The sequence below is a fragment of the Podarcis erhardii genome (assembly GCF_964252035.2).
Source record: "Podarcis erhardii genome assembly, chromosome: 1".
Taxonomy (NCBI): domain Eukaryota; kingdom Metazoa; phylum Chordata; class Lepidosauria; order Squamata; family Lacertidae; genus Podarcis; species Podarcis erhardii.
In genome coordinates this window covers 81,064,535-81,087,641 of record NC_138497.1, presented here as the reverse complement: position 1 = coordinate 81,087,641, position 23,107 = coordinate 81,064,535, and the positions used below count along the sequence as shown (strand labels likewise).

Sequence of the window (23,107 nt, the reverse complement as noted above, 5' to 3'; positions counted from 1 at the left end):
AGGGGAGGCTTTTGGAGGTCGGTCAACTGGGGACACCGGCCGTTGCTCGGCCGGCTGCGGCAGAGAGCCGGGGAGAGGGTGGCGGGCGTGGTGGGTGTCTGGAGCGGAGGGGGCGCCTGAGGAGCCTTACAGAGCTTTGCGCGGGGGGGGGGGTTTCAAATGCGGCCCTCCAGGCATCTCTACCCGGCCCTCGAGGCGTCATCCATTCCGCCCCTCTCACTGGCTCTCGTCCATGGCCTTTATGCCTAACACCAGTGTGCTACTGACCAGGGCTTGTGTTGGGGAATGGACAGGAGCTTACAAAAACCTATTATTTTTGCATGGCTCGAATGCAAATTGGTACGCGAAGAGGTCGTAGCTGCTGCTGGTGCTCCGCCTCCTTTTTCCTCTGCTCGCTGCAGGATGCTCTCCTTGGGCTTCAGGAGGTTTCCTCACCCCGACCTCTTTATAGGACGTGGTGTTTCCCCAGAGGGGGCTGCAAGGCAGAAGCATCAAGTGGTTATCCGCTTTGAGATTTAAATATTTTTATATATAAAAAGCGGTATAGAAATAATAAAAAAATAATATCCTGCGAGCCTTTAGTATGTCTACTCAGAAGTAAGCTCCACCCAGTGCAGCGGAACTTGCTCATGGGTAAGCGGGTCTTTTATAGGGTTGCAGCCTGGGAACTATTCGGAGGGGATGCCAGGCTGCTTGGCGACTCTTTCGGGAACTGGGGGGGGGGGGGGGCTGAGGGTCAGGCTAGGCTGCAGGGAGGTACTGTATAGTAAGCATACACAAGTTCAGGGGTATTTACTCTCCATCAGCTCGTTCTCAGTAACAAGAGAGTCTCTTCGTTTCTGTATTCGGCTGCCAGGTACCGTTTGAATTTAGCAGGGCAAGCCCGAACAGGAGGAATGGGAGGAGAAAAATGGAGATATCAAAAAGGCAGGGTGAATTTGAAGTTAGAAAAAGTCGCTTCCGTATAAACCATTATTAGGTCTCCCTTTCCTGGGGAAATTGGAATCACCCAATAGAGAAAGCTAAGATTTTAAGTTGTGTGCTCCAAGCAAAAGGTGGCAGCAAAGACAGGTGTCAATGCTGCTTGTGACTCTGCTGTGAAATGTGAAATAGCTTGTTTTTGCATACAATTGTTTGTCAGTGCAAATTCGAGGTAAAGTAGTTTGCCATTCCATACTGCAGTTTGGAAGAGTCTGTGGCTGCTGCTGAGAGAGAGGGAATTGAATTTTAAAAGCCCTGTAGTGTACTTTATTCTGAATACTCAGTTGGTTGCCTGTCTGAGGTAAGGTAGTTTTGCAACAATTCCGTAGCATTTTCCTATGGCTTGGTGAAGATTAACATACTTTCTGTTAAGAAAACATCTCTCATTTCCAGCACTCAGCTTCATACCAAGGCTTGCATTCCTTTGATTTGCATACAGAGTGATTGTGCTTTTCAAGAACTGTTCTTTAAAAAAGTTTGCATACTAAATAAGATTCAGACTAGGAAGAATGGGGACTCCTGTCTTTTCTGACAGACTGCTTTTTCATTGGGAGGTACCTGTTCCCCAGTTCAATATGGTAGCACCTGAATTTCTCCTTTGATTACTATTAACTGCTCCCATTTCAACTGTGGAATAGATTTTATCTATTTAAAATATAAATTTGTGGGCATGTGTGTGATGTTTTTGAATCTCTGGGAAAGCGGAAATGGCAGGAAGGAGGTGGGTGGAGGAGAAGCATGCAAAATGGCCATAGGGAGGGGAAGCAAAGCTAGCGTTGAAGGAGGTGTAAAAGCGTAGTGCAAAAAATAGGCCGAGTGCTTGCTTAATATCCACTGGATATTAACATCAGGAGGAGCATTATTTATGAAAAAGATATTTGCACAAACCAATGCTAGGTAAAAACTGAGATTGTTACTGCATGTATCTTGTATGTAAGTTTACAACTTTGCACTACAATCATGTGTGTAGTAGTTCTGTGTTCAGAAGTTCAGAAGTAGTTCTGTGTTCAGTGAGGGCCTTAATAGCTGCACTGGCTCCCGGTGGAGTACACAGTCAGATTTAAGGTGCTGCTTTTGACCTTTAAAGCCCTTCATGGCCTAGGACCCTCGTACCTACGGGACCGCCTCTCCCGGTATGCCTCACGGAGAGCCTCAAGGTCCATAAATAGCAACACCCTAGTGGTCCCGGGCCCTAAGGAAGTTAGATTAGCTGCAACCAGAGCTTCAACTCTGGCTCTGGCCTGCTGGAACGCTCTGCCTCATGAGACCAGGGCCCTGCGGGATCTGATTTATTTCCGCAGGGCTTGTAAGACAGAGTTGTTCCGCCTGACCTTTGGCTTGGAGCCAATTTGATTCCCTCCCTCTCTTTTTTTTTTCTTTTCCTTCTCCTCCTGCGATGAGGCTACATTTTAATATTTTAATGTTTTGTTATTTTAATGTTGTATTTTAATTTTGTTTTAAAGTTGTAATCATTCAACTTGTTTTTATTATTGCTTGTAAGCTGCCCTGAGCCCGGCCTTGGCTGGGGAGGGTGGGGTATAAATAAAAATTATTATTATTAATACTCAAGCAAGTGCATTTAGACAGTGTTAGAAACTCAAAAATATATACTAGGCACCAAATGGTTCCTTAAACCAAGGTTACAGGCACCAAAATGGAATGTCCAACTACCATTTTGGGTAAGACAGCTCTAAAGTCTTTCAAAGGATTGGCTACAGATAGGTAGCCGTGTTGGTCTGCCATAGTCAAAACAAAACAAATTCCTTCCAGTAGCACCTTAAAGACCAACTAAGTCAGTTCTTGGTATGAGCTTTCGTGTGCATGCACACTTGTATCTGAAGAAGTGTGCATGCACACGAAAGCTCATACCAAGAACTGACTTAGTTGGTCTTTAAGGTGCTACTGGAAGGAAAGGATTGGCTGGCTGTGATTATCAGTGAAACATCTGGCTAGTTCAGATGACAAACTTGAGCTAGGTTCAGAACTTTGAGAACTTAAAGAAGAAAAGTCACTTTATCCAGGGATAGTCCACATACAAGATTGGCCTATTTTTCTTAATGGTGACACAGACCATTCATAACATAATATTTTTCACAACTGTGAGTAGGGCAGTGCGGTGGGGTAAGTGGAGACAAGCTACAGCAGTTAACTATAGCATAGTTCACCACTCCTGCTCAGGCTGCACAGCAAAAGCATTTTGGTTCCTGAAATTCATTCTGATTGTGCAGGTAAAAGATAACTGATAGAATTCTACAGGATGTGGTATTAGTGTGTGAAAACAGTCAAGATCCAATGATCCCCAGACATGGACCTCCAGATGGTGGCGGTGTCGGGTGCCATCCTGGCATCCAGGCTTCTTCACTTGGTCACAAGTGGCAGATAGGTGCAAAATGCTCTTGGCGCATGGCTAATTTTGAACACTGTAAATTTGTGTCTAACTTGGAGCAAGACCCATTTTACTTTGTGGCATTTAGGGACATGGGATTGCAGCCTCGGGGCTGTGTCACACATTACAGAAGTAGGCATTCCTCCTGTCCCAATGCGTATGTGACAACATGTATTTTTAAAAAAATTAAAATGGCATATAGTTGGGTGCCTACCCTTCTCTCTGCCGAATGGTGGCAAGAGTCCATGGGGCTCCAGGCACTCACCCAGTGTCTGTGTTCCTTTCGAAAATTGAGACACGGCAGAGGCTGTTGTAGCTTTAAGAAATATGGTTTATTCACCTATTTACACTTTTAGTCTGCATGGAGGGATTCCAGACCTTACAGCATGGTCATTTCAAAAGGAACTTGTACCCCACAGCAGTGCAGCCCTGGAGTCCAAGGCATCTCTCCAACCCAACTCTGCAGATAGCCCACCCAAAGATAGATCCCAGCCCTCTTCCTGCTTCTTTTTCCCAGTACCCATTGCTACCAGGTTCCCTTTTCCTGTTGCCTCAAACACAGTTACCATGGCAACCTTCCAAATACCTGTCTGGACAGGTGTGTTTTTTAGTTAGCCCTAGCTTGGCCAGGTCATTTTGCATAGGCTAGCTCAGGAATTTCTCTGCAGCTTATATTTCTCCCTTCACATTCCAGTAATCAAAATCCAACCATTTAATAATTTCTAGGGTATAGTTTCCCCACCACCACTATAACAATATTTAATGGGAACATGTGAGAGGTTGCAGCAGTTGACACTGGCTGTCTGATTATATTTTTTGCAAGAGATGTGTAGTGAAAGCCACAGATCCTGCTGCCTTTTGCTCACTTCTGTTTTTAAGATGTAGAGTGGCCTTGAGGTACAGGAGGCAGGCAGAAGGTTGACAAAATCATTTGAGTTTTGCAGCATGATGCTGTTTTACATTGTTGCAATATACTTCCTATCATTTGTGGGGAGATCAATGGATTTTTGTTTTTTTGTGCCTTGAGCAAGAAGTCTCTTTCATTTTTGCAGGCCAAGCCATGTGGAAGATGGGGAACCCAGTGATGCCGGAAGAACGTGCAAGGAAGAAACTTGCTGAATTTCTACAAAATATTGACAACAATGACTGTGTGTGGATGGATGAGATTATTGAAGAGGCTAAAAAGATGTTTACGAGGTATGAGCAAGAGATCTAGAAATGGTGCCCCAAAGCATGAGTTTTTTGTTCTATGAATCCATTGAAATCACAACAGCCCATAAGCTGTGTATATACCATAGGTTAAGACTAGGTTTGTTACCCATGCTAGATTAATTTTAAATCAAGGCAACGGTAAATCTGCAAGGAAAAGATATTTACTTTATTTATTTTACAGCCCACCCATCTGGGTGTCTTACAGCATATCTAAAAACATAATAAAACATCACATATTTAAAACTTCCCAATACAGGGCTGCCTTCAGATGTCTTCTAAAAGTTGTGTAGTTTTTTTATCTCCTTGACATCTGAAGGGAGGGCATTTCACAGGGACGGTGCCACTACCGAGCAGGCCCTCTTCCTGTTTCCCTGTAACTTCGCTTCTCGTAGTGAAGGAACCAGCAGCAGACCCTCAGAGGAGGACTTTGGTGTCTGGGCTGAGCAATGGGGGTAGAAATGCTCCAGGTATACTGAACCACCCTGAGACCCTTGGGTATAGGGCGGTATATAAATTCAAATTATTATTATTATTATTAATAATACTGGGACAAGGCCATTTAGGGCTTTAAAGGTCAGCACCAACAGTTTGAATTGTGCTTGGAAAACGTACTGGGAACCAGTGAAGATCCTTTAGGACCAGTGTTATATGGTCCCGGCAGCCACTCCCAGTCACCATTCTAGCTGCCACATTCAGGATTGGTTGTAGTTTCCAAGTCACCTTCAAAGGTAGCCCAACATAGAGCACATTGCAGTAGTCCAAGTGGGAGATAACCAGAGCATGTACCACTCTGGCAAGACAGTCAGAATGAATGCTTCTGGTTGGATGTTAGCTGGTTGCCATAAGTCAGTGGTGTCCAAACTTTTTTTCAAAAAGATTTGATGAAGTGAAGGGCCGTGAGGGCCGACCAAAGTTTTTTTAGGATTGAAGTTGTTGAGCTTTTTGGTTTTACCCCAAAGCGAGATTACATACTTGAAAGCTAAAGCTACAATTGTAGGGCATATAATTCTCATATGCTATATTATTAGAGAATATGTTACAGTATTAATGTGTTTTCTCATGTGGGAGTATACAACAAAGTGATTATTCTGTCAGATGTAGTACAGTACAGAATTGTATCAGGCTACCATCTTATTCAGTGTCATTAGTTTCTGGGTTTCAGGAAGTTTGATGCTGTGCCAGGGTCAGAAACCAGACTGGCTTTGGTAAAAGAATCCCAAGCTGCAAACAATATCCTGAACTTCAAACAATGTTTTTTCCTAGTCTTTACCAAAATGAGAACTTGAAAGATGAACTTTGAATGAAAGTGGGATACCTTCAATTTTAGCATGTCATCAAGCCATTGCTTCTGAGGAAAATGTTGACATTCTCGGTCTCCAATAGCTTGACCTCTGTAGGAATCGATACCCTTGATTGTTCCAATCCTACAGCATGAATTGTGTGAACTGGTCTGAAATAAGAAATTGCCATTCAGTGAGTAGTTGGCAATATTCCTAGATAAAGGCCCTTGGCAGACCAGAATTTAAACTGCTGCTCTTATCTCAAAATAGTGGCTCCAGTGATGAACCTGAGCTGATGCCAAAAACACCATCACAGAAGAGTCATAGGAAAAAGAAGCGTTTTTCTTCTGTTAAGAATGATCACTTTGCTACAAAGAGGTAGGGAATGTATTTGTGGGCTAAGTAGCAGGGAATAATCTGGAAGATAATGTTTAAAATTCCTAGTTGTTACTTCAGGAAAATGACTAGATTGGGTTGCAGTGTTTATTTGATTAGCTAAATATGTTTTGAAGATTTAAAAATGCGTGCTTTTGTAATGAGGGGTGGATTGTAAATGTTTTTTAAAATTATAAATAATTACCGCCAGGAGATCTCCACACACTACCTCACAAAGCACATCACAACAAGGATAGGACTTTCCTAACTCCATCTACCAGGTGTCCTAGGACTGCAAATCTGAAAGGAATCCCTCTGTCTGTCCCTGTCCATCAGCCAGTCTCTTAGTCTGTTGTCTGATGTAAGCAACATAGTTACCCTGAATCAAAAGACAAGGTATAAATCTTTAAAATAAATATTAATTCACAGTAATTTCATCAGCCCAAGGTTTGAATGATATATAAGTGGTAAATAGTTGATGTAACATTTCTCACTCAGTTTGTCTAGGATTTTTCAGTTCAGCTACGCTATTGTCCCTTGCAACACCAAATTGGTTTTATGACTCCATTTCTGCCAGCTTTGGCATGCAGTGAGCTTAGTCCCCATTGCTTTCCTTACAATGTGTTTCTTTTATCAGGTTGTCAAGAAGAGAGAGTACTCGGTTATTTTCCAAACGTATTACCCGAAGTCGGAAAAACTTGGAAATCAATGTAGAGAATGTGTCCCCTTGTCATCGTGTTACTAGATCTCGGGCTGCCTCATCTGCCAGAGTCTCAGATGCTTCTCTTAAGAAACTATCTTTCAATTTAGCCAAAGATCGGTTACCACTAGTAGTAATCAGTGCTAATGAGAGGCGTAGTGCAGAACTGCAGGCAAAAAAAGTGCTACCTCAGACAGATACAGCTGATTTGACTCTTAAATTATCTGAGGAGGGGTCTCCTATAAAGAGATCACCTTTGACCAAAACTTGCCTTGTGGCGAAAGAAACTCCTGAAGCCGAAATAAAAGAGGGACGGGGAATATGCAAGATGAAAATAGCAGAAGTACCCGGTGCCACTGAAAACAAAGAATCCAGCACTCAGAACCAAGAACCAGGTGCCCAGAACCAAGAGGACAGCTGGGCTTCTGAATCAGAGGCTGCTCAGAAGTTAAACCAGAGCTCACAAGCACCCACTACTTCAAAAGCAAACCGTCGCTCAGTCCGCCTAAGCAGGACCTCCAAGTCCTCCAGAGCCTCTATGGCTGAGAGATACTCACTCAGTACTAAAAGGGAAAGAATGATCCGGAGATCTAGTCGGAAGTCTTTGTCAAAGCGGAAAACATCCCAGCAGTCATTATCTGCTAGGCATGAAAGTAGTAAGTTTCAATAATGTGACATAAGAGTACAAAAAAAAAGTGTTGCTGTTTTTACCTTGTAGCAGGCTAGCTTGATATGAACTGCAAAATGCTTCCAATATTTAAGATTTATTTATTATTTTGGTTAGGCTTCTTTCCACTCTCTTGATAACTTCCTTTGTAGTTTCCAATAACTCAAAGCAAAAGTAAGGTTTAAAATTGAAGGTGATGTATTGGAATAATTTTACTCTATACTCAGTGAGACTTTGTCTTGAAACACCTGCTTCCTATTTTTTAAACCTATCCTAAGTCATGTGGTGCAGGCCTTAAGTACATCTAGGGGAAACCTACTGCTATCATTTAGGTTTGGGGGCACTTAGCAATAGTTGGTTCTTGGGATAGGTGGATGCTGCCAAAATGTCCCATACTTGCTGCCCATCAGTTGCCAGCTGAGAAGGTAGGTCTTCTGCCAGTTTGGGGCGATGCATCAACTTTGTATCTCAGAGGAAAGTGATCCAGAGACATGAAGCTGCTGTGGAACAATCACTGCCAAGTGCTTACATAAATGTGTGCATAGCCAGAGGCTCCAATGAAGAAGAGGAGTTTGGATTTGATATCCCGCCTTTCACTCCCTTTAAGGAGTCTCAAAGCGGCTAACATTCTCCTTTCCCTTCCTCCCCCACAACAAACACTCTGTGAGGTGAGTGGGGCTGAGAGACTTCAGAGAAGTGTGACTGGCCCAAGGTCACCCAGCAGTTGCATGTGGAGGAGCGGAGACGCGAACCCGGTTCCCCAGATTACGAGACTACCGCTCCTAACCACTACACCACACTGGCTCTCCAATGAGAAGAGGCATGGTCATAAAATGTTTGGGATGCCTGCCAGTGATGTGTGTAGATTTGTGTTAATTTGTAACCTGCTTTGGAATTAGCATGTGCAGTGAATAATGGGCAATAAACATTTTAAATAAAAGAAAAATAGTGGCCACCAGGAGATCTGTATACACTGCCTCACAAAGCACATCACAACATCCTACTCTCATCCTCCAGCTACAAAAGGAGCAGCTGCATTCTGCTTATTGCTTGCTGACAATTTTGTGATGTAGGGAAGCTAATGCATTCTGTATATGCTACAGAAAGTAGTCCTGGAGTATAAATTAACCATTGTCAGGTGTCTGTCTGAGAATGTGTTTCAGACTCCTTACCAGGCGGAATTAGCGAAAACTTTTCCAGTCACAGCAAATGATTTTTCCAGTACTGAAGATTTTAAAATTTGAGCACTTGTCCCTTAGCCCATGGTAGATCCCAGTGGTGCTTAAGGAGGTCCAGGATGCTGTTATATATTGTGAGGTGCAGTGTAAGAGCCAGGATGCTTCTGCGGATGTTTGACTTTGTTGGAGATGTAACCTCATGTCTCTTCTCATTCAGGTCATGTTGCTGTGGCTGAAGAAATTACTGAATCTGGGTGAGTTGCAATTAGAATCTTAGATTATTATTTTTTAAAGTGATGAATTTAGGAGATGTGGCTAACTGAGGAGCTAAATGGTAGCATAACTACCACAAGAAGATAAACACATCAAGTGGGCTTTTAAAAAGCGATTTAACATACAGCAGTTTACAGCTCCAATAAGGTAATGCTCCGGGGACTACAAAGTCCAAAAAGCAAAATGCTAAAACTTGATTTAAGGGAGGAAGCATCTGTTCTGAGGGCTTGGACAAGGCCTCAGACTCTCAAATGGCACATCAACAAAAAGGCAGGAGCTCAGCTTTCTAAATGTGGGATGATAGAGTGTCATATGCTTATATAACCTAAATCCAGCAAGTGCTAGCTTCAGGCTGGGGAACTACTCTAGCCCCCTTTGAAAGATGGTTTGACACGCTATCAGGAACCTTAAAGAAATTTCCAAAACAACTAATGAAGCTGTGAATACAGCCCTTGAAAACCAGTCTGAAATTCAGTTGCTCCAAATGACAACTGATTATCTATCACTTAGGCTAGAAGAATAGGTGGAAAAACCTTAACCTTCATTATTTACCTGAAAAAGAGGGAGGGGGAGGTATGGATGCATTTATAATCAACAGGACCATGAATCTCACTGTCTCCAGTGGATTTAGAGTGGGCTCATAGACTCCTGAGCAGGTGAAACTCCAAGAGACTCCAAGCCTGTATTCTTGACAAATTATGTTTACAGAGTTCACTATTTTATTTATAGATCTGGGCAAAGTCTAGGTACTTATTCTGACAGTACAAGTCTTACTATTCTTGACCCTATTAACAGCCCCTCATGGTAGTTCTGTCTTTTCCTTCCTTTTCTTTTCTGCCCTACTGAACTTCTCTCCACATTATGGTAGAACCTTATAGATTGGTGAAAGTGCGATCGCTTAATGTAAAAGGTTCAGGTGCTGCTGTTAAAAGAGCAGAGGTAGACTATCTTGCAAAAGGAAGGAATGGACATTATGCTTTAAGAAACTCTGAAGCTGGGTAAAGATTCCACAAAAGTGGACTTGTACAGACCAATAGCACTTATAAATGTGGACGCTAAGCTTTTCGCTGCCATTATAGTGAAGTACTTGAATGTTTTTATAACCTCCTACATCTCCCCTGACTGGACATGCTTCATGCCATTTTGAAGCATTGCAGGATCGGTAAGACGGTTTCTTGATATAATTTATGAATTGCAATCTAAAGAAATGCCAGTATTGTTACTTTCCCTGGATGCCTTTAAGGCCTTCAATACAACATACCCATCTCCCTTAACTGTTCCTCATAAGGCTTGGTTTCCAGACCATTTATCATCTTGGCCACCCTCCTCTGCACAGGTTTCAAGTTGTCAGTGACACCACATACACAATGTATTTTTTGCGGAAATAACTAGTATTAAATAACTAGACTTGTACCCAGACAAAAGAGAAAGGAAATGGTGAATCTATTTTTGAAAGCATGGCAGCAGTGAGGTGTTGTATGGGCTTTCTGTAGTCTAGTATGAGCTGAGGCTAGAGTTCAGCTGATAGGTTGATAACTTCATTTCATTACTTCAATGCATTTAAAGATAGAATGAAATGATAAGACCAATTAAAATTCATGCTGCAAGATAGAAGCATGAAAGGAATTTGCAAAGTTTTTACTTTTAAAAATATGCATACCTTTTCTCTCTTAGATTGATGATAGAGCCACCATCTCAGAAGGTAAGTTCTAAAGAAGACTAAAAGAAGTTTAAGGCCACAATCCAATACCCATTTACCCAGCAGTAAGCCCCACTCAACTCTATGTGACTCATTTTTGGTTAGAACTGTGTGGTTAGCAACCATCCAGACTCAAGCAAGGGGGAGTGTAATGTGCATGGAAGAGTTGGATGGCATTCCATGGGGCATCTTCAGGGTACATCTGTCCTGCCTCCAGACCTGCTCAACACTGACATGCTGGATGAGATGTTTTGACAGAAACTGCACGTTCAGAGTTAAACACACACAGACTTAATCTGCAGTCAATCCTTTGAAGTTCATGATTGCATCATTTGAGCCTGCGCATGTTGGATTCCACATTAGTGAACCTGAGTGCTGTCCTAGAATGCCTTCTTTCCTATGGCTCTCACTGAAGTGCCAACATCATTTTTAGAGATACTCGAAGGGGCTTAGTCTGCCTAACATTATTTGTGCTAAATCATTAAAGGGCCCACTTAGTTGTCTAGTGATTACACATCTATGGGAGGGGCTTGTACTGAGAAGGAATTTGCCTTTGCTGCAGGTTGATGAGAACCCTCGCATGTCCCTTCGTTCTCACAAGGCCAGTATGCAAGCAGTTATCAAACCTGTGGAACAAGATGGAGATGACAAAGGTCAGTATACTCCTTGGCTAAGTAGCAGAGAAGGTCAACGGTGAGTTGGATAGAATGTATTTTGAGGAAAGGCAAGTTTACAAGCCTATTATTTGCAAGATGCTCAGTTGTTCAAGCAAAAATAATGACTTGACTGGCCAATGTAGATGGTGTATTAGTGTTTGACTGAGAAGTCCAGGTTCAAATCCTAGTTTGGCCATGAAGTTAATGAGGTGAGCTTCAGCCAGTTTTCTCTTGAACTAATCTACATTGAAAAATTGTTGTGAGGAAGCACTGTATGCTGCCATGAGGTCTTGGAAAGGAAGGGTCCTATAAAAATTCATAGCAAACTTGGCTATGTCACATACACAGGCATTCAGCTGGATCTTTCCTCCACTTGCGTTTGAGTTGTCCCCCAGCTTGTTTCCTTGCCCTAAGCTCTGGAGTATACTAAGGAGCCAAACGAGCTCCATGAAGTGGCGCTCAGGGGTGATCATGTTCAGAGCCTGAGCCATTCAGATTTCCAGAGGTCAGTCAGAGCTTTGACAGGAGCACATGTCATATCAGCCAGAAAATCCCTTGGAGCAACCTGGAAACCTACTGGATCCATCAGCTTCCAAGGCCAAACCATCCTCATAAATCTCAACCGGAAGTGATCTGACCATGACAAGGGACTAATGTCAATATGCCCAACTTTCAGATCAACCTCTTCCAGCCCAGCTGAAAAAGGGGGGCAGGAAGAGGTCCCAAGAGACTCACAGGCAGGTGCCAGGTTCCAAGAGACTCACAGAATGTATTCCTGCATATTTGCTGAATAAGGATGAAATCTCATCATGTATTGGCAATATGCTTAGTCTAAAGTAGGTTTCACCTCTTGCTGTTCAGTATAAACTTGGAAAGCAAGTGAAGAAACCCATCTGGGCTTCCATTAATATGCATAAGACAGGCATACCCAAGAAGTGCTCCACCAAGTCACTTCTGCAAAATCCAATTAGTAGTATTCTGTTTTTAAAGAAACATTTCATTAATACACAGCCCAATGTGCTGAGACTACACAAGCTTGATTTGCTACATATTGAAATTCTAGAAATCAGAATTATGTCTATAAGGGAAGTAAATAGTATCGAGCTGAATGCAACCGAACAGTGCTGAGGGTTCATCGTCAAGCCTTCCTAGTGACAGTGAAGGCAGCAAAGACAACATAATTTGCTGCCTCCATTGCATCCTCTTCTGGGTAGTGCAGGACCTTTTACATTCTGCCCCAAAGGAGGTGGTGGAACCAACAGTAGCTGACAGTGACCTGTTTGCAAAGCATTTTGGGGATAAAATCTTGACTGCTGTTACAGCAGATGAATCTCATGGGGTGTCCAGAGCACTGGCTAGTCCTATTGTGTTGTATGAGTTTCAGTTGGTAAAGCTTGAGGATGTGGACAAGGTGCTTGGATTGGTCAGGGTGACATTAGGGCTCTTACCCTTGCCCCTCTTGACTGGCTAAAAACTAGCAGGGAGGGGAAAGCTGGCTGGGCCAGGGAGGTGATTAATGCCTCCTTGCGAGAGGGGGCTAGTCCCTGCCTACTTGAAGGAGGCAGTGATGAAACCACTCCTTAACAAATCCTCCCTGGATTTGGAAAATCTAAGTAACTACCAACCAGTTTGTGTCTCTTTCCTGGATCAGATCCAGGCGCTTATGCAGGAAACTGATTTTCTATATCTATTGGGGGTTTAGGCCCAATTTTGGCACAGAAACTGCTTTGGTTGCCCTGTGTGAGGACCACTGTCAGGAGAAATGTTGTCCCTGTTAATTTTCTTTGACTTCTCAGTGGCTTTCAGTGCTATCAACCATGGTATCATTTTGGTGCAGCTGCCCAAGCTACGGGTGGGTGGCACCACTTTGCAGAGGTTTTGGTCCTACTTGGATGGTTGTTCCCAGAGGGCGTTGCTTTGGGAGTGTTCATCAGTTCCATGGAGCCTTCAATGTGTGGGAGCCTTCTCAAGGTTTGATTTTATCCCCTGTGCTGTTCAACATCTACATGAAACCACTGAGTGGAGTTATCCAGAGGGTTGGAGTACATTGTCATCAATATCCTGGTGACACACAGCTCTACTTCTCCTTTACATCTGGAGGAGAGGTAGTGGATGTGCTGGACTGTTGTCTTGCCTTAGTAATGGACTAGATGAGAGGCAACAAACTGAAGCTCAATCCAAATAAGACAGACACTGCTAGTGGGCAGTTCCCTAGACCAAATGACTAGGATGTTGCCTGCTCTTGATGGGGTTACACTTCCTTTGAAGGAGTGGGTATGGAGCTTGAGGGTGCTTCTGGATCCATTCCTATCTCTTGAGACTCAGTTGGCCTTAGTGATGCGGAGTGCCTTCCATAAGCTTCTGCTGGTGGCCCAGCTGTGTCCCTATCTGGACAGGGACTGCCTAACTACTGTTGTCTATGCTCTGGTAAACCTCTAGGTTAGATTATTGCAGTGCTGGACTGTCTCTGAAGATGGTTCGGAAACTTCAGCTAATGCAGAATTCAGTAGCATTGGCTGCCATTTAGTTTCTGGGCCCCATTCAAAGTGCTGGTTTTGACCTATAAAGCCTTCAGCAGCTCAGAACAGCAATACCTCAAGGACTGCCTGTCTCCATATGAACCTACCTAGACCCTGAGATCATCCTCTGAGGCCCTTCTTTATGTGCCTCCACAAGAGGTCCAGAGGGTTACAACATGAGAATGGTCCTTTTCTACAGTACTGTACTCCCCATTTGTGAAATGTTCTCCCCAAGGAGGTACAGTTGGCACCTTTATTATACACCTTTAGGTGCCAGGCGAAAATGTTTCTCCTTAACCTGGCCTTTGGCTGATTACCACCGATTCCCTTTTAAATATTTTGTGGAAAGGGGGGTTATTGGTTTGTTTCTGTTCTTATTTTTATTATGTATTTTGCCTTTTTTATACTGTAACTTTATGGTGTGAACTGCCCTGAGATCTATGGTATAGGTCTAATAATCATAATTATTAATAATAACTCTGCCCTGACAATTATAAGTATTCATCCATTTGTTGACTAAACAACTTTGGCTTCAGGCCTTTGCTACATAAAACATTTTCACCATCACTAATTGTAGCTCTCTTTTTCTGTATGCAGGGGGAAGTTCTGAAAGTACTGATGAGGTGCAAAAGCAGCCCCAGAGTGCTAGGTATGTTTTCTTCGGACAAAACCTCCATGGAGCAAAACAAGATGATGACATCTGAGGATTAAGTGCTTGCTTGTTCTGTTTGGTTGACACCTGTATGCAGATTGAAGGTGCTAGGATCTAAACAGTGGAAGAATGGAAGGAGAGGAAGTGAAGGGAAGGTACAAGATGGGTATTCTTACAGTTTTTTTCTCCTGTGAGGAGAGAGAGGATTTTCAGAGAAGACTGAAAATAGGAGAGCAGGTCCATTGGCTGGTTGATGGGTAGCTCCTATGAGAGGATAGTTAATTAAAATACTTAACTGAGCAGCTATATTTCTTCTGGCCTCAAAGCACCCTAAGCAACAGAGAATGGAGCCAGAGTCCTGTACTTCCCATGGTAATTCTGAGACAAGGAGGTGGTTGATTTCTCTGCTGGTGCATCCTATGAAATGAGCCCTGTATTAATATTTAATATTTACAGGAGGAAGCCAAGCTATAAAAGAGCAGTTTATGAGCAAGATGAAGGACAGCACTCAGAGGAGGACTTCTCCCCTGCAAGGAAAAGGGCTGTATCTCCTCAGTGCCCTGCCAGCAAAGTAAGTCGAGAATTCCATCTTTGGGCATGAACCAGGTCCCATCATTTGCCTTCCAAGGACTGATCACTTCCTGTATTTTTCAGGTTGTCCGTCCTTTCAAGACATTCTTGCATACAGTGCATAAGAACCGAGTGCTCATGATGACCCCTGGCTCTTTGAGTCGAAGTGCAACCATGAAATCATTCATCAAACAAAACACTCCTATCCAGGCCACTCCCCAGGTAGAGTGAAGTCCTGTTTTGTTTTTAAATCCATGTATACCACCTTGAGTTCCTAGGATGAAAGGATGGATGTAAATGTAAGAAATAAATTGTACAAAAACTTCACATGGGCTTAAGGGAAGGAGGAGCTGTAAGAGTAAGAGGGCTTAAGAGACTGAAAGGACTGGCATTGGATTGGATGAGAGCAACATTTCTCCTTTGCGTTGAGCTAACCAGCTTATGTCTTTGACTGCAGGTTGTGACTTACTCCATCCCCACTCCATAGCTTAGCTTTTCAGTGATCTTTTAGCATAAGTTTATTGCATGCCATTTGGTTAAATCCATTACTTCTTCTTAGGTTAAACAGGGCTTGACTGGTGAAGCATGGCAGATTGCTGTCATTTGGTGAAGAGAGTTGAATAGGGCAAATCCTATATCAACTAGTGGTCTAGTCCTTTTGTATTGTTGGCAATGAAATACTGATAATTTGGGTGCTAACTTCCAAAGGCATTAATTATTTCTCAATCTTCTCTTCGTACAGCGGGGGTTTGTTGTAAGTAACAACATTTGGTCTCACAGTAGCTGTATTTGTATATCATTAACATGGTGTGTTATCTAATGGCATTCTTAACCTGCATAGTGACTTAACATTGCTTCCTCTTTTTAAGGTGGAATTCTAGCATTTTATTTAGTGCTTATTAGGGTAACCTTACTAAAAGGTAGATAATGGGTAGTAGCATTGTGCTATTTTGTTCCCTGTAGTAAGAAAGCCACAACCATTTCAAAACACGATAATCAATAACTGCCATTTCTTCTCTTGAATGTCTTAACAATTTTTTCTGTTTAATTATTTTAAGTTTAGAATAAAGTGCAAAAAAGAAACTAGATGCATTCTTAAGATCTTGGTTCAGTTTGCATTGGTGGACTTGGCCTTGGCTCTGGTGGTCCAGAGCTTTTTCACTTCCATTATGCACACTTACATGGTATGATCATTGAATTCAGGGAGACCTCCTTCTAAACAGGGATGCCTATTTTCCTCCTTCCTTACGTTTGTTAGAAAGTAACTACATAGCTTAATTTGGGCAGATTAAAAGGCTAAGGTTAGCTATCAGCTTCGTTTTTTCATCTAAGGCAGTAGATCAAACTTTTTTTTTTAAACCATGAGCTAGCCCAATCATATTGGCTGCTGCATTTTTATACTCCTTACAAGTTCTATTAATGCGTGGATATTGACAGAATTACCCAAAATGAAAGAATTTTTGCAGGTGTGTTGCTTCTGTCAATATTGTGTGATGGTGATAGTGGAAATAGCATCTGCTTCTATGTAACTGAAGGCAAAGGAGCCCTGTCTTGTGCTGGATCTACCTGTCAAATCACTTGATGGCTTGTCTGAGGTCTGGGCATTTCTAGACTGCATGTGTATTAGGAAGTGTAGGGTGCAATATTTCAAGAAGGTAGACAGAAATTACCAGTGTGTTGTTGCTATGTGATTCTTCCTACCCAATCCACCATAAGGTGCATCAAAGCCTTTCTGAAATAAGTAAAAGATGCATGCTCTAGGTCTAACAATGCATTCAAGTACTATAGAGAGTGTTGTCTAATCACTAACTGTTTGCTGTGATTTAGCTGGGGGGGGGAGGGAAGAAGTGTAGAACAGGCATTGTGAGGGATTGAGCAGTTCTTGCCTATCTTGCTCTTGGGGAAAATTGGTGGCTAAATTTGTGCTCTCTTTTTGTAGCTACTACACTTTCACTACAAAGGATGTTTTCACTGTTAGGAACATTTGCCACAGTGGAGAGAATAGTTCCTTCCAGTTCTGTTGCCTGTCTTCTACCGGGGGTGGGTTTCCATATTACAGTAACTGTTAACAGACACATCATTCTATTCATGTGTGCTAATGAACTTCCGTCCCTACCTAGCAAAAGGAAAGAGAACGGTTAGAGTCTCAAAGAAAGAGGGAGGAAGCAGAACAACTAAGGAGGCAGAAACTGGAGGAGGGGAAAAAGCAGCGGCTGGAGGAGATAAAGCGGTATGCATCCATAGACATCCTTCCAGTTACTCCTTTCCTAGTTCTGCCTTGGAGCTTTTTCTAACTGAACTCCTGTGTGCCATCAGGAAGCGCGAAGATCGCCTTCGCAAGGTGTTGCAGGCTCGGGAACGGGTAGAGCAGATGGAAGAAGAGAAGAGAAGGCGGCTTGAGCAAAAGCTTGCTCAGCATGAGGAGAAAAATGAGAAGGTGAACATGAATATGGCCAGAGAGCATTTTGGAAACGTGTGTTCTTCAGAGTTTAATTATCTATTTTGCAATCCTAACCACTCTCATCAGGGGAATATGCCCCATTGTATTCAGTAGGACTTAGTTTCTGAGTAGACCTGGTTAGGATTGTGCTGATAGTCTTATCAACCCAACAAGTCCCTCCCTCCGTGTGTTTGTCTTGTGAAAACAGTGAAGGGCTTAGAGTGTTTGGTACGTTATAAAGGACATATCTCTTACATTACTGTGTTAGGCTTATCTTGTTTTTTAAAGAAACATGACCTGTATAATGACATGATATACACAACCTATTGTAGGTGCGTGAGGAAAAACTGGCAGAGGACAAAGTTAAGAAGAAGGTAGCTGCCAAGAAGTTGGAAGAACTTGAAGCCCGGCGGAAACAAGAAGAAGATGCCCGTAAAAAAAGAGCTCTGCAGCTGGTAAGGGCAGGGGTGTGGGGATGGCTGGCCATGTAGGACAGTAGGCACACCCCTGTTGAGGTTAAATTCAAAGCCATGTAGCTGCAGGACTTGAAGAGGCTACTCTTTCAAGTATTTCTATGTCTTTCATGTTCACCAAATCTGTAGTGATTTTTAAGGTAACTGCTACTTTAGCATAGTATATAGCTCCAGTTAAGGATCTTAAAAAAATAAATAAATGTCTGCCTCTTCATCAAGCTTCAGAGGTTGACAACTTGAAGGGGAAACTTTACTAGAAATCTAAGTCTAATTCATAAGTTTGTCTTGCCTGAAGTATTCACTGTTGCTATTCACCTATGAAACATAGGTGAATAGCAACTGAATACTTCAGGGTGGTTGTCCCAGGTGGAGTTGAGGATTTGATTCATGCCATGCAGATATTTATGCATAATCTATATGACTTCACTACAGCTCTTTAGGTCATTATACTAAGAGGAGTTGGCAAAAGTTTTTTGTTTTATAAGGAGGGCCCTGCTGGGTCAGAACAAAGGTCTGTCTAATCCAGTATCCTTTCATCCCAGTGGCCAGCCAGATGGGCGGGGTATAAATAATAAATTTATTTTTAAAAAATTATTATTATTATTAGTCCCAAAGCAGGGCATGAGTGCAATAGCACTAGCCTGCTGCATTTATCTTTTCAGGAGGAAGAGCGAAGGCACAAGGAGCAAATGCAGAAAAAAAGGGAAGAAGAGGAACAAGAAAAGGCTAGAAAGATTGCAGAGCAGCATCAGTTGGAACTAGAAAGGGAGAAAAAGCTGTTTGCTGAGAGAGAACTAGAGAAGAGGCGAGAACAGGAGAGGCTCCAAGCACAGCGGTAAGAACAGAATGACTGAGCAACCCACTTGAGAAGGCTTCCAGTCACTCAGCACAGCCAGTCCATATAGGGCAGGGGGAAGACTTGCTGCCGCTGATGCCCTGCCCCCTTCAAAGGCTAATACTGGCCAGTTTAAATTTTTAAAAATGGCAGACGATCCCATCATCCCCCACTGCCGGTCATAGCTGAAGCCAGCAGCTAGCACCAAAGGGAGGATGTGGCTGCTCTCCCACCCCCCAGGGAGCTGGGCCAGGCCGCAACAGTCGCCCACCCCAGGAAAGGGTAGGTGTTCTTTTCACCAATCTAAAAACTATGGCTATGGATGAAGCTGTGAGGGGGGGAATGATTTGAGCCCCAAGGTGTATGCCACAGGCTGTTGGGAGTTCTGCCCAAGCTAATGCTTGGTGTACAGGTCATGCTTAAGGTCATGATCCCCTTCTTTCTTTGGATGGTAATGAAGTGTCTTTTGTCTGCAAGGGAGCATGAACAGAAAGAGAAGGAGAAGGCTGCTCGGCTGCATAAAGAGGTTTTAGCAGCAGCCAAAGAGAAGGAGCGACTCAGAAAAGAGTTAGAGGAAAAGGAGAGGAAATTGGTAAGTGGCTCTCATGTTTCTATCACATGAATATATTCCATACACTAAAAGGTATGTATTCAGCTCCCCAAATCTGGGTCCGGTTGCTTTAGGGGAAATTTAAATTGGCAGACCCTGTATGCTTCCTCCTGGAGTGCACTGTGTCATCAAGTGTAGGGTGGGAGCAGTGACCTATCAACAGCACTGTGTGGCCTTTTTGTGTTTTAGCAGGAACAGCGGCAACAAGAAGAGAAGCGAGAGAAAGCAGCTTCTGAGGCTGAGGCCAAGGCTTCCAGCAAACAACTGAATACAACAGTGGTTATTGAGGTGAGCTACAAACCACAGATCAGGCGTTGAAAGGAGTAATGATGGCCCTGTTGACTTGCTCTATAAGAGAGCATGTGCTGCAATGCACAGGCCTACCCACAGAAGCACATTACCTTCAGTGTGCCTTGAGGCCACTTAATAAAGGCTTTGAACGTAAAGTCCCACATATGTTTTTCTGACCCAGTTATTTCCAAGTCTGCCTTCTGCAACCTGGAGCACTAGATTGACTGCAGCTCCCATGATAGGAGTTGTAGTCCAAACACCTGGAGGGCACAAGATTGGGGAAGGCTGCTCTTATGTGAACAGCTACATTAAATGGAGCAATATATCTTAAACCATGAAAAGGGCAGCAGGCCAAAATCATATACTTTTCTGTAAAATTTTATTGCAAAATATTGAGGTGCTGCTCCCCACTTTGTATGTGTGTGGGGGGGGGTTCTTTTGTTGCTGACCCTATTTCCCCTTCTTGGTAAACTTACTGCATACATGTGAGAATTTTGAGAATCTTACCATCTCTTCTCCCTCACCCCCTTGGATTTCGTAGGCAGAGACATAACATGAAAGTGAGAATACATGTGAGAATTTTGAGAATCTTACCATCTCTTCTCCCTCACCCCCTTGGATTTCGTAGGCAGAGACATAACATGAAAGTGCAGTGGCAGAATTTAAAACACACACTCCAATAAAAGGAGGAAGTTGTGAATGAGGAAGAATATTTAGACACATGTTACACATTGGAGAATACGTACAGATCTGTTGGCAAGTGGGGTTTGCTGTAGTTGGTGTGAAAATAAACTGTTAACGCTAACTGGAATTTGGAATTTTTGCTTTGGACCATCAGCTTCTTGCTGGTTGACAGCTGGTTATCTCAACGGAGAAAGCTGTACTGTATAAAAGAAGGGGCCTTTAAAGAATAATGATGTGGCCATTGTCAGAAAAGTTGTGCTTTAACTTTGAAAAGAGATTTGTTGCTGGTGGAGCGAGAGATCAGAGGGCCTAGGGCATGATTGGTTGCAGTGTGTTTTGATTGAGGGGGCATGCTGCTGGGTGAAGCTAGCCATATTGACTTGTAGTTTGTCAGGTGGTGGTGATTCATCATGCTCTTCTGATAGAATAAGTTCTTTCCTAAAAGGCTGTATTGAGATTCTAGCGCAGTGCAACAACACTAAGTTGGTAAAGCATGAGACTCTTAATCTCAAGGTTGTGGGTTCAAGCTTCATGTTGGGCAAAAGATTCCTGCATTGTGGGCAAAAGATTCCTGCATTGCAGGAAAAGATTCCTGCATTGTGGGTCCTTCCAACTCTACAATTCCGTGATTGTAACTTTGCCAGCAAAATCTGGTTCTATACCCAGTGACTTAGCTCTCTCCTCATCTTCTTTCCAGAACTCTACCAGCTGTAATTCCTACCCGATGACACCACAAGGCCCTAAACAGCCCAAGATTGATGTGAATAATTATGGAATGGATTTGAACAGTGACGATTCAACAGATGATGAGAGTCAACCCCGCAAGCCCATACCTGCTTGGGCTACTGGTTTGTTTGAATCCTTTATAGCTGATCTTTCCTTATATTACTGTATGGAATGGGCTGCTTCAAGGTGTGATGGTGAAGGTGCGAAGACCACTAGCTTTTCCTTCATGAATTTGTCCATCTGCTGCTATTAGTCATGATAGCTGAATGGAACTTGTGTGTTCAGAAGCAGCATGCCCCTGAATACTAGGTTTAAAGGAGGAAGAGGCATTTAGCTGGCCACTGGATGCTGGGATAGACGAACCTTTAGTCTGACCAAGCTTGCAATGCTGTCTACTTAATGTTTATGCTCAAGTACTTGAGTGTTTATTAATATCTTCTTTGTTCTCGGGGGGGGGGGGGATAACTTTTTTCAAACTTCCAGCCTACAACTTAGGAAAGTGCTAGGAATCAGGTGTTGGTACTTCCAAGTCATTTGAGAATATATGGTACATCATCGTCTTTCTTATTTATTTATTTATTTATTTATTTATTTACCTACCTACCTACCTACCTACCTACCTACCTACCTTTTTATTAATACAATAAGCTCACTATTTATGCACATTTAACTTAAGTGCATTCAACACATCACAATTTAAAAAAATTAGAAAGGGGGCAGGGTTCTAGGGAAATGAAATTGGCAATCCCACCCGGCATTTAACCCAATGTGTTTTGACTAGATGCAATTTTGGCTTTAGGGATGTAACCCTTGCATAAGTTGTGGGCTTACTGTATAGAAAAGTAGAACACATTATAAAAATTACATCCCTGTATTGATGCCCAGTATTTCTGTTCTGTAAAGCTGAGTCTGGGATATAAATGAAAGGGCACCTTTCTTTTTTTAAAAAAAGACTATTCAGTCCATGCTGGCCTTTTTTTAAAAAATGGACTGTGCTAATGGAAAGTCTTTCACAAGAGCAGTGGAACGTCCCCAGTTGCGAGAAACCATAGTGCTTGAATCCTATTTGCCGGTTTCCCATAGGCATCTGTTCACTGTGAGAACAAAATGTTGGACTAGATGGGCCATTAGCCTGATCCAGCAGGCTCTTAGGTTCATTGGATGCAACCTACTATCTTTGAGTTGAGTTCTTCATGAGCATTATTAATGGCACATAAAACTTGGTTAATTGGCTTCAACTGACTGTACGCTGTTCTTCTTTCCCTTAGGAAATCTACTAAGCCAGGCAATTATACATCAGTATTACAAACCAGTTGACACCACTGCCCTCTTTGGAGTTGTGAAGAGCCCTAAACTAGAAGAAATATTCAAGAAGAGCAAGCCACGTTACTTCAAACGCACCAGTTCTGCAGTGTGGAACTCTCCACCATTCCCAGGTGGCAGAAATGTACCATATGCTTTAAAGATATGATGTTTTCTAGATCTCATGGATGTGTGGTATTTTTGTTCAAGAAATGTATTTCTGTTTTAAATGTTGAGTCCCTTTTTTCTTGTTTATATTAATAAATGTTGCACTTCTAAGGCAGTTTTTGTCTCTGTGGTGGGGAGAAGAGAGTACAGATTGCCAGCTGAAATTGGCAAGGATGAGTGAAAATCATTTGGCCTATATTTAACTTACTGAATTGCTAGGAAGAGTCTACGTGGTATAGTAGTTAATATGTCATGCTGAGAGTGAGGAATTATAGGTTCAGATCTCTGAATGCCAGTTTATAATTTAAAGGAAACTCCCTAAGTCTAATGGCCCAAGCTAGATAGAATCAAGCTGCTGATACCATGATAGATGATGCTCTGAGGCATTTCCCAAAGGAGATTATTATCTACATAAGTTCCACTTGACAAA

At 42.7% G+C, this 23,107-nt stretch overlaps 1 protein-coding gene across 2 annotated transcripts; it reads left to right on the top strand.

Moving 5' to 3' along the window:
* The first annotated feature begins 613 nt into the window (after window positions 1–613).
* INCENP (inner centromere protein) lies at window positions 614–22,788 on the top strand. Of its 2 annotated transcripts, none has more exons than XM_081875387.1 (18): window positions 614–633; window positions 4,420–4,564; window positions 6,130–6,237; window positions 6,872–7,590; window positions 8,997–9,033; window positions 10,727–10,754; window positions 11,314–11,404; window positions 14,524–14,575; window positions 15,035–15,149; window positions 15,233–15,370; window positions 17,269–17,378; window positions 17,465–17,585; window positions 17,921–18,043; window positions 18,724–18,896; window positions 19,374–19,488; window positions 19,696–19,794; window positions 21,179–21,329; window positions 22,476–22,788. In XM_081875387.1, the coding sequence occupies exons 1-18, from the start codon at window positions 630–632 to the stop codon at window positions 22,676–22,678; spliced, it is 2,532 nt and encodes an 843-aa protein (XP_081731513.1). In that variant the 5' UTR covers window positions 614–629; the 3' UTR covers window positions 22,679–22,788. The 2 variants fall into 2 exon arrangements, with proteins under 2 accessions (XP_081731513.1, XP_081731512.1); XM_081875386.1 differs by lacking the exon at window positions 614–633 and adding an exon at window positions 1,857–1,878.
* The last annotated feature ends 319 nt before the right edge of the window (window positions 22,789–23,107 follow it).